The sequence below is a fragment of the Sciurus vulgaris genome, assembly GCF_902686455.1.
Source record: "Sciurus vulgaris genome assembly, chromosome: 15".
In the NCBI taxonomy this organism is placed as follows: domain Eukaryota; kingdom Metazoa; phylum Chordata; class Mammalia; order Rodentia; family Sciuridae; genus Sciurus; species Sciurus vulgaris.
In genome coordinates this window covers 57,846,014-57,862,323 of record NC_136476.1, presented here as the reverse complement: position 1 = coordinate 57,862,323, position 16,310 = coordinate 57,846,014, and the positions used below count along the sequence as shown (strand labels likewise).

Sequence of the window (16,310 nt, the reverse complement as noted above, 5' to 3'; positions counted from 1 at the left end):
TGCATGTACACAAGCTGTCTATTGATTTTAAGAAATTAGAATTAGTAGTCTGTGACTATTTTTAAGCATAAAATACACAAATAAAATGCTGGAAAGAAAGAGATACTAGAAAAATTGAATATCCCCTCATAAATATTAATTTTTTGTGTGATGACTGAGAATACATATAAACAAACTGGATGGAAAGCATGATATCCGTACCTTCTTTAACCATTCCGACATTGAGACACTTCTGAAATCGACAGTACTGACATCGGTTTCGACGTCTCTTGTCTACTGGGCAGTTTTTATTTGCCAGGCAAACATATTTTGCATTTTTCTGCACCGTTCTCTGAGAAAATACAATACAGAGATAGTCGACTAATAGTTTCTGGAAAGAGGTAGGACCTGACAAGATGTATTTTAATTACAATGTGAAAAGCGACAGTGCAATTCGTATAATTAGATAAATTTAATTTCCTAACACGCTAGCCTGCAGGAAAAACAATTTTATTAGTGTTAGCTGCTGACAATGAAAATCATCTTGGATTGTTCTGAAGCAAGTCTCAGGAGACACCCAACTCTGAATGATAAAATCATATCTGAAATTACCAGGTCAACATATCATACCTTGGAGGATTGGATTATCTCCACTTTTAATATCCCTTTGGGAACAATTTTCTACTTTGTTCCACTCCCCTGATTATTGCTGACCTTATTAAAATAAAATCAAAATTATCTGGGATGTACTTTGTATGCTATCACTATAGTAAGTCAAATATCTCAGTAACTGGCTTTGTTACCCAATAGAGATGAAATCGTAAAAAGCAAAATCAGGATTTGTCTTGTTAGAACACATAAGAAATAAGGTTTTAACTCAAAAAGAAATTCACTTAATTGGCTTGTGTAGTTTATCATTAAAGGATATATATGGTAAAACTGGCTATTTCTAATTTTTTAAAACAAAATCTTAAAACTGAATGTCAAAGTCACTGACAAGAAAGAAAAAAGAAAGGAAGGAAGAATGAAGTAACCCCAGGAGACAAATAAGATTAAGAGAAAGATAGAAATGTGAAAGTTATATATTTTCAGTGAAAATTCCCACGAACTGGTTATTTCATAAATGACTATTTATGCAGACACCAAAATAGCTATATTGTAAAAAAATACATCATAAAAACTTGGGCTTGGATGTAAAAACAATGTATTTTTCAGAATCACGTAGAATTTTAAAATGACACAAGGCGAAATAATTAAGTATATTTTATGCTCCAAGTGTAAAAAAAAAATGCTTGTTTTTTAAACTGAAAACATTTGTGTAAATGGATGCATTTCATCACTTGGGGTAAAACTCTTCAGAAATTACCTGGATCTCTACAACTCCAAATACAGCAGAAAGTTGGAAATCTATTTGGGAAATCTGACTGCATTTAAAAAAAAAAAGAAAAATCCAGATAATTGGGGCTTTGTGACCTCTTTTGCATTCAAAATTCTAGGTTTCCTTTCAACCTTTCCTTTATTTTCAGTGATCCTCAGCTCCCATGTTTCAGTTTGCATCTTGTCATCTTTTAATTTTATCTTAGAATATAGTTTCTAAATTTCTTATATAAAACTTAAAAAATATAACAAAGCCAACCTATCTCAAGATTAAGATATATTTGCCCAGTTTAAAATGCAAAATTCTGAGACACAAACACACTTTTGAGTTTCTAACATTTAAATTTTCAACAGTCTGTAAGGATAGGAAACTTGTGCTTTCTGAATGAAGCTCTCTTTCATTGAACATGCAGTAATTTCTAACACTCTATTTCTTGCCATTATCCTCAAGGTGATATGCCAATTTAAGTGCTAGTGGCATTTTGCTTCAGGTATACATTTTCCCAATAACTTGAAGCCTTCCCCACATTTGTGTGTGCCTGTACAGTTTAAGGACAGAGAGAGATCGTTACGGTTCAATCACTGGATTCCCATCATTAACTGCACTTCATGTCACATTTTTAAAGAATTCAATTTAATGGTAGAAAGCCACTGGGTAAAACCTGCTCCCGTTCCCTTAATTAACAGATCTGTGGGGTTGTTCTCCTCTATCCTACCCCCACCATTTCAAGTATAGATTTGTTTTCAAGGGATTGTGGGGGGAGGCTGTTGGAAGGCACTTAATGGACATTTCTAGATTCAGAATGTATGACCACTTCCATATTTCAGTCAACTCTAAGTTATTAAGGAGTGATTCTATTCGCAGACTATTCGTGATTCTCTTAATTGTTTTTCTTTCTTTTCTCCTTTTCTGCTGCTTTTTAAACTGTTCTTAATGCTGTACATATTAAATCTGCTAAGGGGATGCAGTTACTTCAAAGTTGCCCTGGTAAAGCTCGAGTAGTTAACATGCAAAACAACATGGCTAAGGTTCTGCATTTAAAACATCACAATCTTGCATACCTGTAGGGCACTTTCTATATTGCAAAGTCTTTCCATAAGCATTTTATCATGTATCTACAGAATTCAATTAATGACATGATTACCATCTCCACATCCAAAATGACTGTTGCTTGCTGCTAAGTATTTCCATCCACAAACACATTTTTACAAATACTTTGTAGTTTTCATTTAATAATGAACTATTGTTTATAGCCTTTTAAGAATTCTAAAGTGCTTTTGCATATGTTTTTATCTCTTTTAATACAGCCTTTCTCTGAGTTTTATTCACTGATAGGGAAACTAAATCCTAGAAAGAAGTGTCATGCATAATGTCATGCCATTGGTAGGTGACAAACTAGAGGTCCTATTTGAGTCTTCTCACCCAGTTCTGGCACATTTTCAGATGTATCCTATTGGTCTCCAAGTCCGAGTTACCCAGTCAGCATTCTGCGTCCCTTCTCCCTCTACTCTGCCCAGCACTGGAGGCTGGGGAGTGACTTGTGTGGGTTTGCAAATGCCTGAAATAATGGTCAGTGGTGTGGGGAGGTAAGAGGGTAGCGGAGAAGTAAATGTCTGAAGCAGTCTGGTAATGGCAAAAGGCAGAGCAGCAAGAGAATGAGGTCCCTTCCCAACCCTGGGTGAAAAGAGCATTGAACTCAGAAGTCAAGAGAAGCCAGCTGGATCCATGCTGTGTGCAGCTAAATCACTATGTACAGCCTGCTCCAGGGTTCAGTTCTTTAGGGTTTAGCTTCCTCATGGCATGGGTAAAGTCTGGGGAGATGGATGACCCTACCACTGTCAAATTCTCCTCTGGGTTTATGAGAATGAACAAAGTTGCAACCTGGCACTGTGGGCAGTATGTAGAGAGGGAAGGGCTCCTAGATTAGTGGATTAATGAGGCCCCCAACTTCTATCTTTTATGAAGGGAGTCACCCAAACTGCATCTAGCCAGTGATACCATCTACTCTGCAAAGCAGAACTCTGAATAAGGTAGGTGCTTTGGGATCACAAAACATGAGTCAGCATCCTGCCTCCATCCTACTCTGAATGTGTGTTCTGCCAAAGTTGAATGACCTCTCTCACCCTCCATTGCCCCAGTTCTGAAATAAGGATAATTATCTAGACACTGTTGACCAAAATAGCTATTGAGTAGCCAGAATTCAGTCACAGGTCTGGCTAATTCTACAGTCTCAGTTCATACTGTGAGGATTAAGTGAAATACAAATGTCCTGGGCCTGCCATGCAGATTCCATCACCTCAGACACTCTGGACAGACAGAAAAGGAATGCAATGTGGTTTTTGCATTGTAGAGGTTACAGATCCTTTTGACAATCTGCTGAAAGCTCTGTTCAGAAACATGCTCATAAGGCCATGTCAGATCAGGAGGTGTGCAGAACCCTTAGGTCCATCTCTGGGTGGCCTGAAGTTAAAATCCTGGGGAAAATGGGTCTAAAGTGTAAAGATGATACCTCTCAAACCCGAAGGACAAGGGTTACTTCTACATTCACTAAGATGATAACTTCAGCTAAGGGGCTGGCTGCAGAGGGGAGGGGGGCGCCAGGACGAGGTGTGCGCTCACCTTGAAGAAGCCCTTGCAGCCCTCACAGGTGCGCACCCCATAGTGCTGGCAGGCAGCGTTGTCTCCGCACACAGCGCAGGTGCCCTCGCCAGAAGACGAGCTCCTGTTGGGGGGCGACGGCAGGCTGGGGCTCTCGCCCAGCAGGCTGGTCGCAGTAGGGGAGGCAGTGAGGCCAAGGGGCGGGAAGGCCAGCGCGGCCGCCCTCTTGGTCAGTGGCAGCCCATATGGGTGGCCCTCGAGCGCGGCAGCCTGGCTGCCCGCGGCGGCCGCGGCTCCCAACGGCAGACTGAGCGCGGCGGCGGCCGTCGGGTCATAACCGAGGTGGTGGCCGCCGGCCGGGCTGGGCGCTGGCGGGTGTGGCGGCGAGGGCTTGAAGTGGAAGAGCGGGAAGCGTGCGCCCGCCACGGTGGACACGGCTTTCATCGGCGGGTCCAGCAGCGGGCCAGGCGCAATGCAGCCAGGAGCCGAAGGCAGGGCGTCGTCCCACAGCGCCCCCGCTTGCGGGGGGAAGCCGGGCGTGGTAGGGGTGGACGGCGGGGACTGCTTGAAGTACATGGAGGTGCTGGGCAGTACCTCGTCCTCCGGGCCAGAGGGAGGAGGAATGGACGGCTGCGGCTGCTGCTGCTGCTGCTGGTGATGGTGATGGTGATGGTGGTGGTGATGGTGATGATGATGGTAGCCCTGCGCGCGGCCCTCTTCCATCTTGATCAAAGGCCGCGGCCCGGAAGGAGGCATTTGGTACAGGCAAGAGGGCTTGAGTTCGTAGCTGCTGGGGTAGCCCTCCATGAAGGTACTGAAACTGGGCAGGGACGTCGTGGCCGTGGCAGTGATCTCTGTGCTGCCGAGGTCCATGGTCAGCTTGGCATAGTCGGGGTTCATGATTTCCGTGCTGTATTCCGAGCCATACGTCTGCGCTGCATAACTGGACCCTGGAGGCGAAGGGCTATACTGGGCTTGCACGCAGGGCATATCTGCAGAGGCAGGGAAAAGGGTCTTTCAGAAACAAGCCAACTGGATGCACTGCTGTCTACTCTGGGAAGCAGAGAAGTAGTGACCTCTTCTCTTTCTGTTAGCACAGACTTTCTTCCTCCCTGGGAAAATAGCTGAATTCAGAAAAGGGGCCACAAGACCCAGAATCTGGCCTCCTGGGAACCTCAATACCCATCTTCTTTCCCCTGCCCTGTTTTCAACCAGACCTGGGAACTTGATGTCTTCCCTTATAAGCCCAGAGGTGTATTTAAAAAGTGATTTTGAGTCCTATAAACTAATTGGAGTGACTCCTCAGTCACAAGCTGGGAGGACAAAGGAAAAGCCACTGAATGCCTTGTTGGTTAATTTTAGGAGAAAGTAAGTCTTTTGGTCTCCCAAGCCACACACATTGATTTGTAAATCTATGAGTTAGTCAAAAAGATGTCCTGTGTGGGACTTACTGGCCAAGGGAGACAGTGACATTCTAACATTTTATGAGTGCCAACTGAGACTGCCCACACACGTTTCTCCCACCCCCTCCCTACTCCTCTAGCAGCCTGCACGAACTGGACCCTTGTTGATGACTTCAGCCAGCTAGGTGGTGAGGTGGGAACATAGGCCCAGGAAATGGACTCGGGGGAGTTTGTGCCATCTGCAGAGAAAAGACCAGCAGCTGCAACAAAACGCCCACCAAACCTGCTCTCTGCTACACTGTGTTTGTATGTATGTGTGTGTAGGCTGCACACTTGCACATGTGTGTGTGTATCCCAATTCTGACTAATAAGATGTATCAGTGGCTGTTTAAAGAAAACAGTTAATAGTTAATAGCTATCATAATAAGCAAGTTAGTCTAAGAATTTACCAGGACAGAAGAATGAGTTTCCTAGAAAAGAACGTAATTTCTGAATAGGCTTTGTTTCTTTGCCAGTTTGACTATGGTAAGTCCCAAACCAACTGGTATCCAAGGTGCTTATTATTGTTCAGAGAGGTTGAACTGGGTGAGAAGACTCTGAGAGTTATTGGCTCTATTAGATGATTTATCTGATTCTGTTCCTTCTTTATAGCTAAACAGTATTGGTAAAATGGGATGTTTCTGGTGGTTGATTTTTCTGAGCCAAAGAAAAACCTGGTACTTAATGTCTGTAGTCTACGGTGTAAAAAGTGTGACTAACAGAAAAATGAGTACTTCACATTTCCTTTGACATCTTTCTCTTACCCACATTTCCAAATCTGATTGAGTCATGCGTGTATGGGATACAATCTTGACTTGAAAAAAAGGTGATGAGGGCCTGTTGGAAGAAGCAGTGATGAGGAGAGGCCAGTTCAAGCTTGTCTTTTTCCAAGCAGGGCCTTAAAAACACACTAGTTTGTAGTTAAAGGATCACTTGTCTTGGTGTTCATTTGTTGGGATGAAATGAAAGGCTCATCATTTAAAAGAAAGAACACTGCCTGCCTAGTCTTTCATTTTGTCTCCCTTCAGCACCTCTAGGATTTCTCCCTTAGTCTTTTCTCTCATTCTTAACTGCCATTCCCTACCTACTGCTTTTCTTTGTGTTTTTCTGAAGTTTCCAGCTGGAAGATGAGCTTGCTGGGACTGTGTTCTATTTATCTTCATATCTCTGGTGCCTACACAGGCCTGGCATCTAGTATCCCTTTAACAAATTTGTAAAGAGGTGGTGCAAACCAAACCTGCCGTCCTTTCTTTTGCCAAATTTACATTTACTTCTTGGCTTTCAGCTTCTATGTTTTTCACTTTCCCTCTGAGCTTCAATCATCCAAACTTCTGCACCCAAATAATTTTGGTTTTATACAAGCTAAATTACTTTAGAGCGTTCCTCATGCTCTAAAGTGATCCCATAACTCTTAAACGCATACACTGGATATAAAAGGACAAAAATTAAGACATTAAAATGTAAAAAGAATCTCATTCATTGGATATTTGCATTTTTCTTGGGAAATATAATTTTGAGGAATGGAACACTTAATTTAATTTGGCTGCTCCAACTGGATAGCAACAGGGTGTGGTATACAGAGGAGTTTCGTGCTAGGAAGCCACCTGTGCTGTGAAATACGGGGCCAGCAGTCACTGTGCTGGCACTGGGCAAGATGACCGGCCTGCCCGCTAGGTGTGTGGTTCCCTCCACCCATTTCTCTCGCGCAGTCAGACCTACCTGGAGGGTATCTTGCGCGCTGAATGATGGGGCTGTGGGTCTCTCCAGCGGAGGCTGAGAGTGTAGGAGGCGGGGACGTCTGGTGAGGCGAAGCTGCGGCGGTGCTGCCCGGCTCCGCTGAGGGTCCAGGCTCTCGGCCCGGGCTTGCCGGGCTGCGTTCTCCCGCAGTGGGTTCTACAGGCACCGGGAAGGAAGACAGAGATCTCTGTGAGACCAGGCTATGTCACCGCGCTCTGGGCTGGGCGAATGGGTGGGGAGGGAGTGAGTGGTGGTGCTGTCTAGAAATTCTAGTTAATTACAAAGAATTATCATAAGGTGAGGTAAAGGTGCTTAAGGGTCCCAGCGTCCTTGAGAAAGAAGCATCACATTGCCTTGGGAGAAGCTGAGGAAAGGTCCGCAACCACTGCGCACACCGTGGTTTTGTGGCGCGCCAATTGAGGCTACAAGCCCCGCAGCCTGTGGTCGTCCAGGAATTTATCTCTCTACCCTCACAATTGGTTCGGAGCTGGCTAAATCAGGAAAACCGAAGGAAGGAGAACAGTTGAGGAATGAATTCCACCCGAATTTGGGGGTCAGTGAGTGCACGAGCGGAAAATAGCCATTTTCCAACTCCTCTCGCCCCCACCCTTTAAATACAAATTTCACAGGATGCATAGGAAATGCACAAGGTCCGGAACGAATGCATGAATGCCCCGAGGAATTAAGAAAGTCTACGCTTTTCATTCTAAATGCTAATGGGGCTTCGCTTCTATTAGACGCGAGTTTCGGGGACCAGGGGTCAAGCAAACAAAAGGGCACAGCGGAAAACGGCCCAAGCTGGAAACCAGGCGATGGGGCGGACAGCGTTTGCTGCTGGTGGAGAGGGTGGAGGGAGGTTCTCTGTACTCAGCCGGCGGATGCCCCGAGGGTGGGCGGCTTGTAGGCTCGGGGCCATCCCCTGACCTGGAGGGGGCACATTCCGGAGGGCGCCAAGCGCAGCTCCCAGGCGAATGTCTCAGCGTACAGAGTAGCGAAACTTTGTAGCTGAAAGCGCCGCTTGGTTGCCCTCTGGGAAGGATCAGGCTGCCCCAAACTCCGGCCAATAGCGCCCCCTTTGCTCGGGGTGGGCACAGCTTGAAGGGTAGCAACGTAAACCGAAAAAGAACCCCAAACCAAACAAAAAAATCTCCCTGGTGTGCAGGTCGCAAGGGTAGCGTAAGTTTCGTCTCCCGCCACTCGTACGCGGGAGCGTGCTTGCAAGAAGAGAGAGAGGGGCTCGGAGACCCCAGGTCCGGGAAACCCTCGACAGCCAGGAAGTGGGGATTCCCTTGCTAACCCCAGCCCGAGTTGCTCTGATCGAAAGCTTGCGCTCCCTGAAGAGCTGGCACAAGCGGATCTTTCCACGGCTGTCGCATGTGCTTTTCATCCCCCAGCATCTTCAGTGGGGGTTTCCAGCAACTCCCATCTCCTTCTCCAGTGGGTGCCCACATTCCTGCCCCTCTCCGGGAGCCTTTCAAGTAGAGACTTTCTCTAAGGGGCGACCTCTGAACTCGAGTGGGCGGGGGTCGCGTCTTCCCCAAGGAAGGGGTTCCTCTCAAGCGCCCAGCGTTCGCGGAGAAAGCCATACAACCCTTCCTACAGCCCAGCCGAGCGCCCCACCGCTCTCTCCGCCCCCCAAACGGCCGGTTACCTAGGCAAAGCCTCGGCGCCTGGAAACACGTTCTGCCGCTCTTGCTCGCGGCCGCCGGGGCCGGGGAGCTAAGAACCTCGGGGTTGTAAATTAGGAAGAAATAACTACCTCTGTCAAAGCCTCTTTCTTTCTCGTGGGCAGACGAAAGGAACACCCCCGTGTTCCCCTCCCCGCGGTGAAGTGTGTGGAGGAAACCGTGAAACGCACCATTGTGACTGGGGCTCCTCCGCGGAGTTTCCAACCCTGGGGAGCGGGGGCGGAGGTTGGGCGGGGGCAGAAGCAGTGGAGGAGAGACCAACAGAAAGGGAAAGACAGAGATTCTCAGAAAGACCGAGGGAGACTTGACAAACCGCGGGGGAGCATTTCTGCGAGCGCAAGGTCCCAGGAAAGGGGATGAGAGGGTGTGGAGGTTGCCGTGGCATGAGGAGTCTTTGATATTCACATTGCTCGCATCTTATTCAGCTAAAATAACTCGAATAAAGTAATTTCATTCATTGTGCCAGTATCCGCGCTGGGCAGCTTTTTCTTTAACCAACTCGGTTCTATAAAATATTTCCCCGTGGGAAAAGGAGACCCGGGATTGGATTCGCGACGGAATGGTTGAACGGCGCCTTGTACCCCTCTCTGTGCCCCCAAGGCCCTGGGATAACAGTTCGAGATTTCCGATTACTAAACTCTTTGCAGCTCTTTCCTCTTGAGAATCCGGGCGCATAGATAAAAGGTAATCTCCAAGAACGTTCGGAAATAAAGGGACAAATGCTTTCCCTCGCATGACTGCCCGAAGCTACCAACAGGTTCAAGAGGTGCCTTTGGAAGTCAGTTTCCGCAGGCTACGCTCGCATCACCGCTCTCTGCTCACCACCGAGAACTTTCATTTCTACTAAGAGTAAAACACTCGAAACAACTTCTCCAAAAGCGTGAGTTTTATCAGAGAAAAGTAAAGCATTCCTTTCCTACACCACGTCAAAGCCAGGAGGAGAGGGACTCTGTCCCCACGCGTGTCGGGGCGCTGGTGCGAGCAATTACACCCTATTACCTCCGAAGGGAAAAGTGTAAACCGGTAAGTCGGCGACGCCAGGCAGACGTGCCTAGTGGAGCCCTAGGCTCATTTCAATACAATAAACCACATTCCTACAATTACACCCTCTTTCCTGAGATCTCCCAGCGCCTCTGCAAACTGGCCGCTACTGCCCAGGCCTCTTCCCTCCTAAGCTTTCTCCCAGACGACCAGCTCCGTTCCACCATTAGGTACATTAACTTGGACCCACCAGAGCCCCTATTTTCAATCCTACTTAAAAGGCAGGAGAATTACTGCCGTTCATCACCAGGGCTGCAACTCCCTGCCGCCGCCGCCGCCGCCGCCGAGAGCATCATTACCATGACAACTAGAGCCGAAATACCCTGAATTACATCGCTGGAGCTGTTACTGCACAAATCCCGGTCCTCCTCTTTGTTAAAGGCTTTTCGCCTCTTCGGGTGGGGAGAGGAATCCCACGAGCTCCAGAGTCCTCGCGGGCCCGCTAAAGGGAAAAAGTTTCAGATCAACCCACGGGCCGCTTGGCAAGCAAGACCGGAGCGGGGAGGCGTGTGTGTGGGGGTACCCCACACTCAAAGTTGTCATTTTCAAGAGCGACGCTTCCCAGCGCGCCAACTTTTTAACAAGTCCCCTCATTAACTGGGCAAATCTCATACGTACTTGAGTGCTGTGGCGGTTCCGTCTTTAGAGCGAGTTTCTAGAGAGCTGTCCCGAAATCTTCACTGGGGGGGAGTCACAGCTGCTGTCCCGGAAGGGCTGCGGTGTATAAGCCCAGCGGCTCCCAGAGGCGGTGAGCGGTTGGTGGGGGATGCTGCGATCGCGACTCATGGGAGAGCGCCGCCGAGAGGTTTCGCCAGCGTCCTGGCTCCGGCCGCGACTAGGGGATAGGATGCCGCAGCTGTTCCCACCTCCACTGCCACCGCAGGCGCTGTCAGCGTTGCAAAGTGAGCCCAGGAGGGGCGTCCGGCTGCGGCGCGGTGCTGCACCAGCAAGGGCGCAGGGTTAGAGGGGTGTGAGCGCGCGGGAGAGAGTAGAGTGTGTGTGCGGAGCGTGTGTGCGCGCGTGTGTCTGTGTGTGCGAATGAGGGAGCGGGTGTGAGCGTGTCTGTGTATTGGGAGCGGAGGAGGAGCAGGAGCTGGAGGGGTGGGGGGCGGGAGGCTGGAGACTCCGCTCTCCCGGCTGCGCGTTCGCTCGCTCTCTCGGCACGTCATTTATGCCACAGGAGCCCTAGCGGCCTCTCCATAGAGTGCCTGGAATGCGAGACGTCAATGTGACGCCATGGGACGCTACGTCACCCTCCTCCTCCCTCCCCTGGCCCAGCCGGTTCCGCGTGTGCGAGGGAGGGTGTGTGAGTGAGTGTGTGTGTGAGTGTGTATGTGCGTGCTTATGTGTGCGCGCGCATTCCCCAGCCATTCGCACCGCTGCAAAATGAAAACTACTTAGAGCTGCCGACCCCAGCTCGGGGACTTCTCGGACCCGCGCTGCCAACCCCTTTGCAGTTGTGTTGCTTGCCTTGGGCGCGCGTCTTCGGGAGGGTGCAGCAGCCCGCCGGCGGGTCAGGCGGGACCGCCCAGCTGTCAGGCTCGGGTGGAGTAGAGTTGGAGGAGAACTGCTGGCGCGCCTCCGAGGCTGCCCCGAGGCAAGAAGCCAGGACGAGGGGGTAAGGGAGAGGACAGCTCTTCCGAAAGGGAAGGCTCCGCCAGCCAGCTTCTCCGAGTGACCTGGCAGCGGGTGTTGAAGGAGTCTGGCACCAGCCCGAAGACTCCCCGAGGTGCAGCTGCGCTTTCCTCATGCCATGGTCCCAAAACTGTTTACGTCTCTCTGGCCTCTGAGTCTAGGCTAATTCCTCTCCTCCTGCCATTAGTTTCTTGGTGCGTGTTTCGCACGGGAATGCAGATGGATCTGGGGATAAGATTTTATTTCTTTACACTTATGGTGTGAGTTATAACTGGACACATTATAAACCAACAAAGTGCACATCCATCATCCACGCGCTCGCTGTAGCAGAAACTTAGTGTATAAAATAAACACACACGTGTTGAACAGCTGAGCAAGTCTTACTGTTGCAAATCATCCTTCCTCCCCAGCACCCTGTCTGAAATGGAACTCAACTCGTACTTTCACTTTTTTGATGGTTGTAGATGCCCTTCCTTCCATCTCCCAAATGAAACATTTCAAAATCAATCAACAGGATTTATTAGTCAATCCCTTGCTAGGGGATTTGCTCTGGTCTCCTGAGACACATTTGTCTTGAAATAGTGTGGTGAAAGCCTGGGCCACTGTATGAGGGAGAGCATTTTCTTCCTGGAAATGATGAATTAAGTGTAAGTTTATCGCTGAAAACAAAAACAATAATGTATCAGAGCTAAAGACTCCCAGTTCTAAAAGGTTGCTGCTCGGTGAAAGCAACCTCTTTCAGAAACGAATTTGAGGAGAAAATATTTGAGTGAAACAATGCACAGACATTGTCCCCCACGTGGTCCTCTTGAATCAAATGTAACAGTTTTATTTCTTTGACCTGTCCTATGTGTGTGTGTGTGTACGCGCGCGCGCGCGTGTGTGGGTGGTGGTGGTGGTGGTGGTAAGAGTTGAGGGGGCGGATTCCATTGTCCACAAGCACGTTTCGAATCGAAGAAGGTTCGATCTTAGGACAGAAACTCGAAAACAAAACTACATGTAAATACATGGCCTATCTTTCTTCGCCTTCACGTCCACTTCAAGCAGTCTAGTGTGAAGAAGACCGTGGGAGGATGCTCTGAAAGTTGACCCAGCTGGGAGGAACCTAGCCTTTGCACCGCCGCGGGTTCCAATCCAGTCTCAGAAGGAAGGAGGGCGCTGCTACATTGTATCCATTCAAAGGCTGGAGGGGGGAGCAGGACCTGGAGCCGCGCTGCGCTGACGCACGCGAGGCGCGTGATTGACGCAGGCGATGTTACTAAATTCGGCGGTTGGCCGGGCCCAGCCGCCGGCGCGCGCCGCAGATAGCGGAGTAGGTTCCCCTCGGTCACCCCCGCCCCTTCTCCATTCAGCGCCGCGCGGGGCGGGGCGGGGCGGAGCCGGGCGGGGCGCGCGGGGCGGGGCTGGGCGGGGCGGGGTGCGCGCGGCCGCGCCGGGATCCGGCCGAACCAAATATAGTCGGGCCTGGCTATTTTTAGTTAGGCCTCGGGCGCGAGCGCGCCGCGCGAGGGGCGTCCTGACCCCGCCTGGAGTGCGGAGGGGGCGGGGGCGGCGGAGTCGCCATCTTGGACTCGGGTCGACCCGCTCTGGTGACCTGCGACGCTGGGCCGGGCTCAGCGCCGGGGGTCGGGGTGAGTGGGTGTGAGTTGCGGGAGAGAGCGTGCGCGGGCTGTGAGAGGAGTGAGCAGGGAACGGGGTCCGCCTCGAGGGCGGCGCGGGCGGCGGAGTGGGCCCGGCGCGCGCGCGAGTTTGGTGGCAGGGACGGTGATCCCCGCCCGTCCTCCGCAGGCCTGGCGGTCGTGCCACCCGGCAGCCCGGCCAGCCCCGTGTCGCGTGGGGGCGGAGCTGCCCGCGGCCACCACTTCCTGAGAGCCGGGGATACCCCTCCCGGACGTCACGGAGGAGCCGAGGCGGCGGTGGCGGCCCGGGGCTCATCCTGCACTTGCATCACGGGTGCAGCAGCAGCTGCTCTGCTCCTTTGTGGCTTTTTCCCCTGTTGAGTAACTGCTTTGTTAACTGAAAATACCATGACGGGACAGTGTGATCACCAGCTCCAGACCTCAAAGAAAGTGAAGCTGTCAGGCAAGAAGAGGGAGACTCCCCCAGCCGGCTGCGATGGTATCTGGTGGGTGGGTGTGTAGAGAAGCACTTGACAGTTTCCACGTATTACTTCTTGCCTAACTCTTCACCCTCAAGAAGGTTTAAAAATACTTTTATTTCCATGCTAGTAAAAATTTCATCTGTGTTCTGCACCCCATCCATTCCCCCCCTTCAGTTTAAAATTTCATGCAGAACTGGAATCACTGTAAGCAGGAACCCTAAAATTAGGGACGGATTTTAGGAAACATGACATCTTTCAGTGAATTTATTGAATAAGCTACATTTTTCTAATTGTTAATATTTAAAAGGTCCTTGCTCACTCAAAGTCGTTATAAAGCTACTAACCAAGTTTACTTACACGAATTGGGCTCCTTAAGTGAATTTCAAACCAATATCCTTGTTTATATTTTTTTAGAAAAATCATCCCTGACTGAGAATCTCCAGATAAAGCATTTCTCTCTGAGTGGGTGTGCCTTCAGGACCTCTGTCTTGGTGAATCCTGTGCCTCCCTCTCCCCTTTCTCCCAACTTTCTGCCTCCTTTTATATCCTTTCCTTCCTGAGTATCTGGGCTCTTCAATCTAGTTTCTGTTTCTTGGCTGCTTTGTTGGGCTGAAGGCTATTTGATGTGCTGAGCTGGACCCAGGGCTCCTGGCTGGAGTTCCTCTGGGCAGGTAGCTGGACTGACCATTGGAGAGGTTCCAGTGGTCACTGATAAGTGGCAGTTCTTACACTCAAATGGGAAGTCATGGAAGCAGAGACAATGCTTTCTTACGAACTGGGACACTGACCTCTGCTTAATACTTGGTCCCTAAACATGTGATTCAGTGACCCAAACAGAATTGATTTTTTGCTATTTTAAAAAAAATTAATATCTATTCTTCTATGTCTTTTTAAAGGTCTGATTTACTAGAAATCAGGCATAGTAGTGTATAAGGCATATGTAATATAACTGTTTCAGTACTCTGATTTTTGATGATGACTTTTTAATTTTTTTACAATATTTTTTACTAAGTGAAATTTAATACTTTACAGGTAAATCTCTTCGTTTGGTAAAACAAATAGAATAAAACTACCTTAATCTGTGACATGTTGAAAATGTAACCTGTAACATATTGAAAGACTGCCTCACTCTGCACATGTCCTTTTCCTAAAAGAGGGACATTCAATATGTGGCCTAGTTTACACACAAAGTAAAGAAAGCAGTTTCTGCTCTCATGATCTTTACTGCAGCCGATCTATTAAAATCTCTTTCCATAAAGTAACTATTAAAGATTCACTTGATAACTACCTTTCTTTTTTATTTTATTTTTTATTTTGTGGGCCTTATTTGCCTGCAAGAATGAAAGTAATTTTTCTCTTGGAAAGTAAAATATGGGGTAAATTTACTGTGTGTGATATAAAACAATTGTTTTAACACTGTGGGATTTAAAAAGTGCTTTAGCTTTTCTGATGAAACAATGACATGTAATCCCTTTGATTTTGCTTATATGTAAAGTTCTTATTAATGTAAAGATTGAGTGAGGAAAGGTGAAGTAAAATTTCTAACCCAGAAGTTGTTACCTGAGGTGAACATAAGGAGAAATCAATGAATTTCCCACATTTTCTTGAATCAGTACAGAGTTCTATACTATATTTATGGTACCTACACAGATTTTTAAAATTTCAGCCAGCATTGCTTTATACACTTGTAAGATGTCCCTGGTTTAGGAATTCCAGCACTGTTGTGGTAATTTTCTATCAGACCTCCTGCATATCCTCTTTCTTATCAATTGTATCACTGCCAAATTAGTCTTCCTAAAATACAGCTTTTGTTATATCATTCTCAGCCTTGCAATCTTCAGCAGTTGGATATTGTCTCCAAAGTAAAACCAAAGGCCTTTTTATTTCTGCAGAATTTCCCTGTCCTAGTCAAACTTGTGTCCTCACTGTTCTTCAAACATCCTTTCAACCTCCCACATTTGTTCATAGTTTTCCTTTTTATGGCATTCCCTCTCTCCCTTCTTCTCTACTTATTGAACTCTTACCCTTCCTCTAAAACTAGTTCAAGAAGTGAACTCATACTGTGCTTTAAGTCTTTAATAATTTTTATTTTACTACCTTCTTTGTGTGCTCTTCTTGTACATAGCCTGCAACCCCTCAAACCATAAGCTTCGAAAACATGCCTCACATACCTCAGGAATATCTCTGGCACCTAAGAATGTCTAGTATAGATAGTAAATACCCATAAAATTTTGCTTCGTCTAATTTGAATGCGAATAGAGAGCAGCCCCAACATAGGTAACATTATATGGATTAGGATGTTCTTGGCATCAAATGGGCATATATGAGGTCATACATTAATTGTTTTCTTTACCTGAACTTTTGATATTCCTAACTGAACATACCTGCCAGAAGCACAGACAGCATCTTGGTGATACAAGGAAATGGCAGTTTGGCTTGTTGCGTAGGAAGATTTGCTATGATCTTTTTTTTTTTTTTCCTGGTACACTTTTGGTTTGACTCTAATTCTAACCTCTTTCCTCCTCTCTTGGCATTTTCTTTTATGCTGCTTTCAGTGATGAACTGGATGCTGTAGGCTAGGAAATGTTAGTCTCTTTTAGAAAAACGTTTTGATGTTTAGAAAGTGGTGGACTATGCCCTCTATGTATAACCAGTTAAAGAATTCCTTATCTTTTCCAAAAAATATATGTGTATGTGTTTGTATGTATGAA

General features: G+C 47.8%; 1 protein-coding gene across 2 annotated transcripts in view; it reads right to left on the bottom strand.

Annotated features, from left to right (window-relative positions):
- Window positions 1–11,013, bottom strand: part of NR4A3 (nuclear receptor subfamily 4 group A member 3) — a 38,389-nt gene extending 27,376 nt beyond the window's left edge. Inside the window, exons 1-4 of one of the 2 annotated variants that reach the window (XM_079112223.1) lie at window positions 10,482–11,013; window positions 7,117–7,290; window positions 3,977–4,947; window positions 202–331 (exon numbers count right to left, since the gene is read on the bottom strand). In XM_079112223.1, the coding sequence (XP_078968349.1) occupies window positions 202–331; window positions 3,977–4,945 (1,099 nt within the window). In that variant the 5' untranslated portion in view covers window positions 4,946–4,947; window positions 7,117–7,290; window positions 10,482–11,013. The remainder of the gene's footprint in view (window positions 1–201; window positions 332–3,976; window positions 4,948–7,116; window positions 7,291–10,481) is intronic. The other variant, XM_079112222.1, reaches the window with a different exon arrangement.
- Between the last annotated feature and the right edge of the window lie 5,297 nt (window positions 11,014–16,310).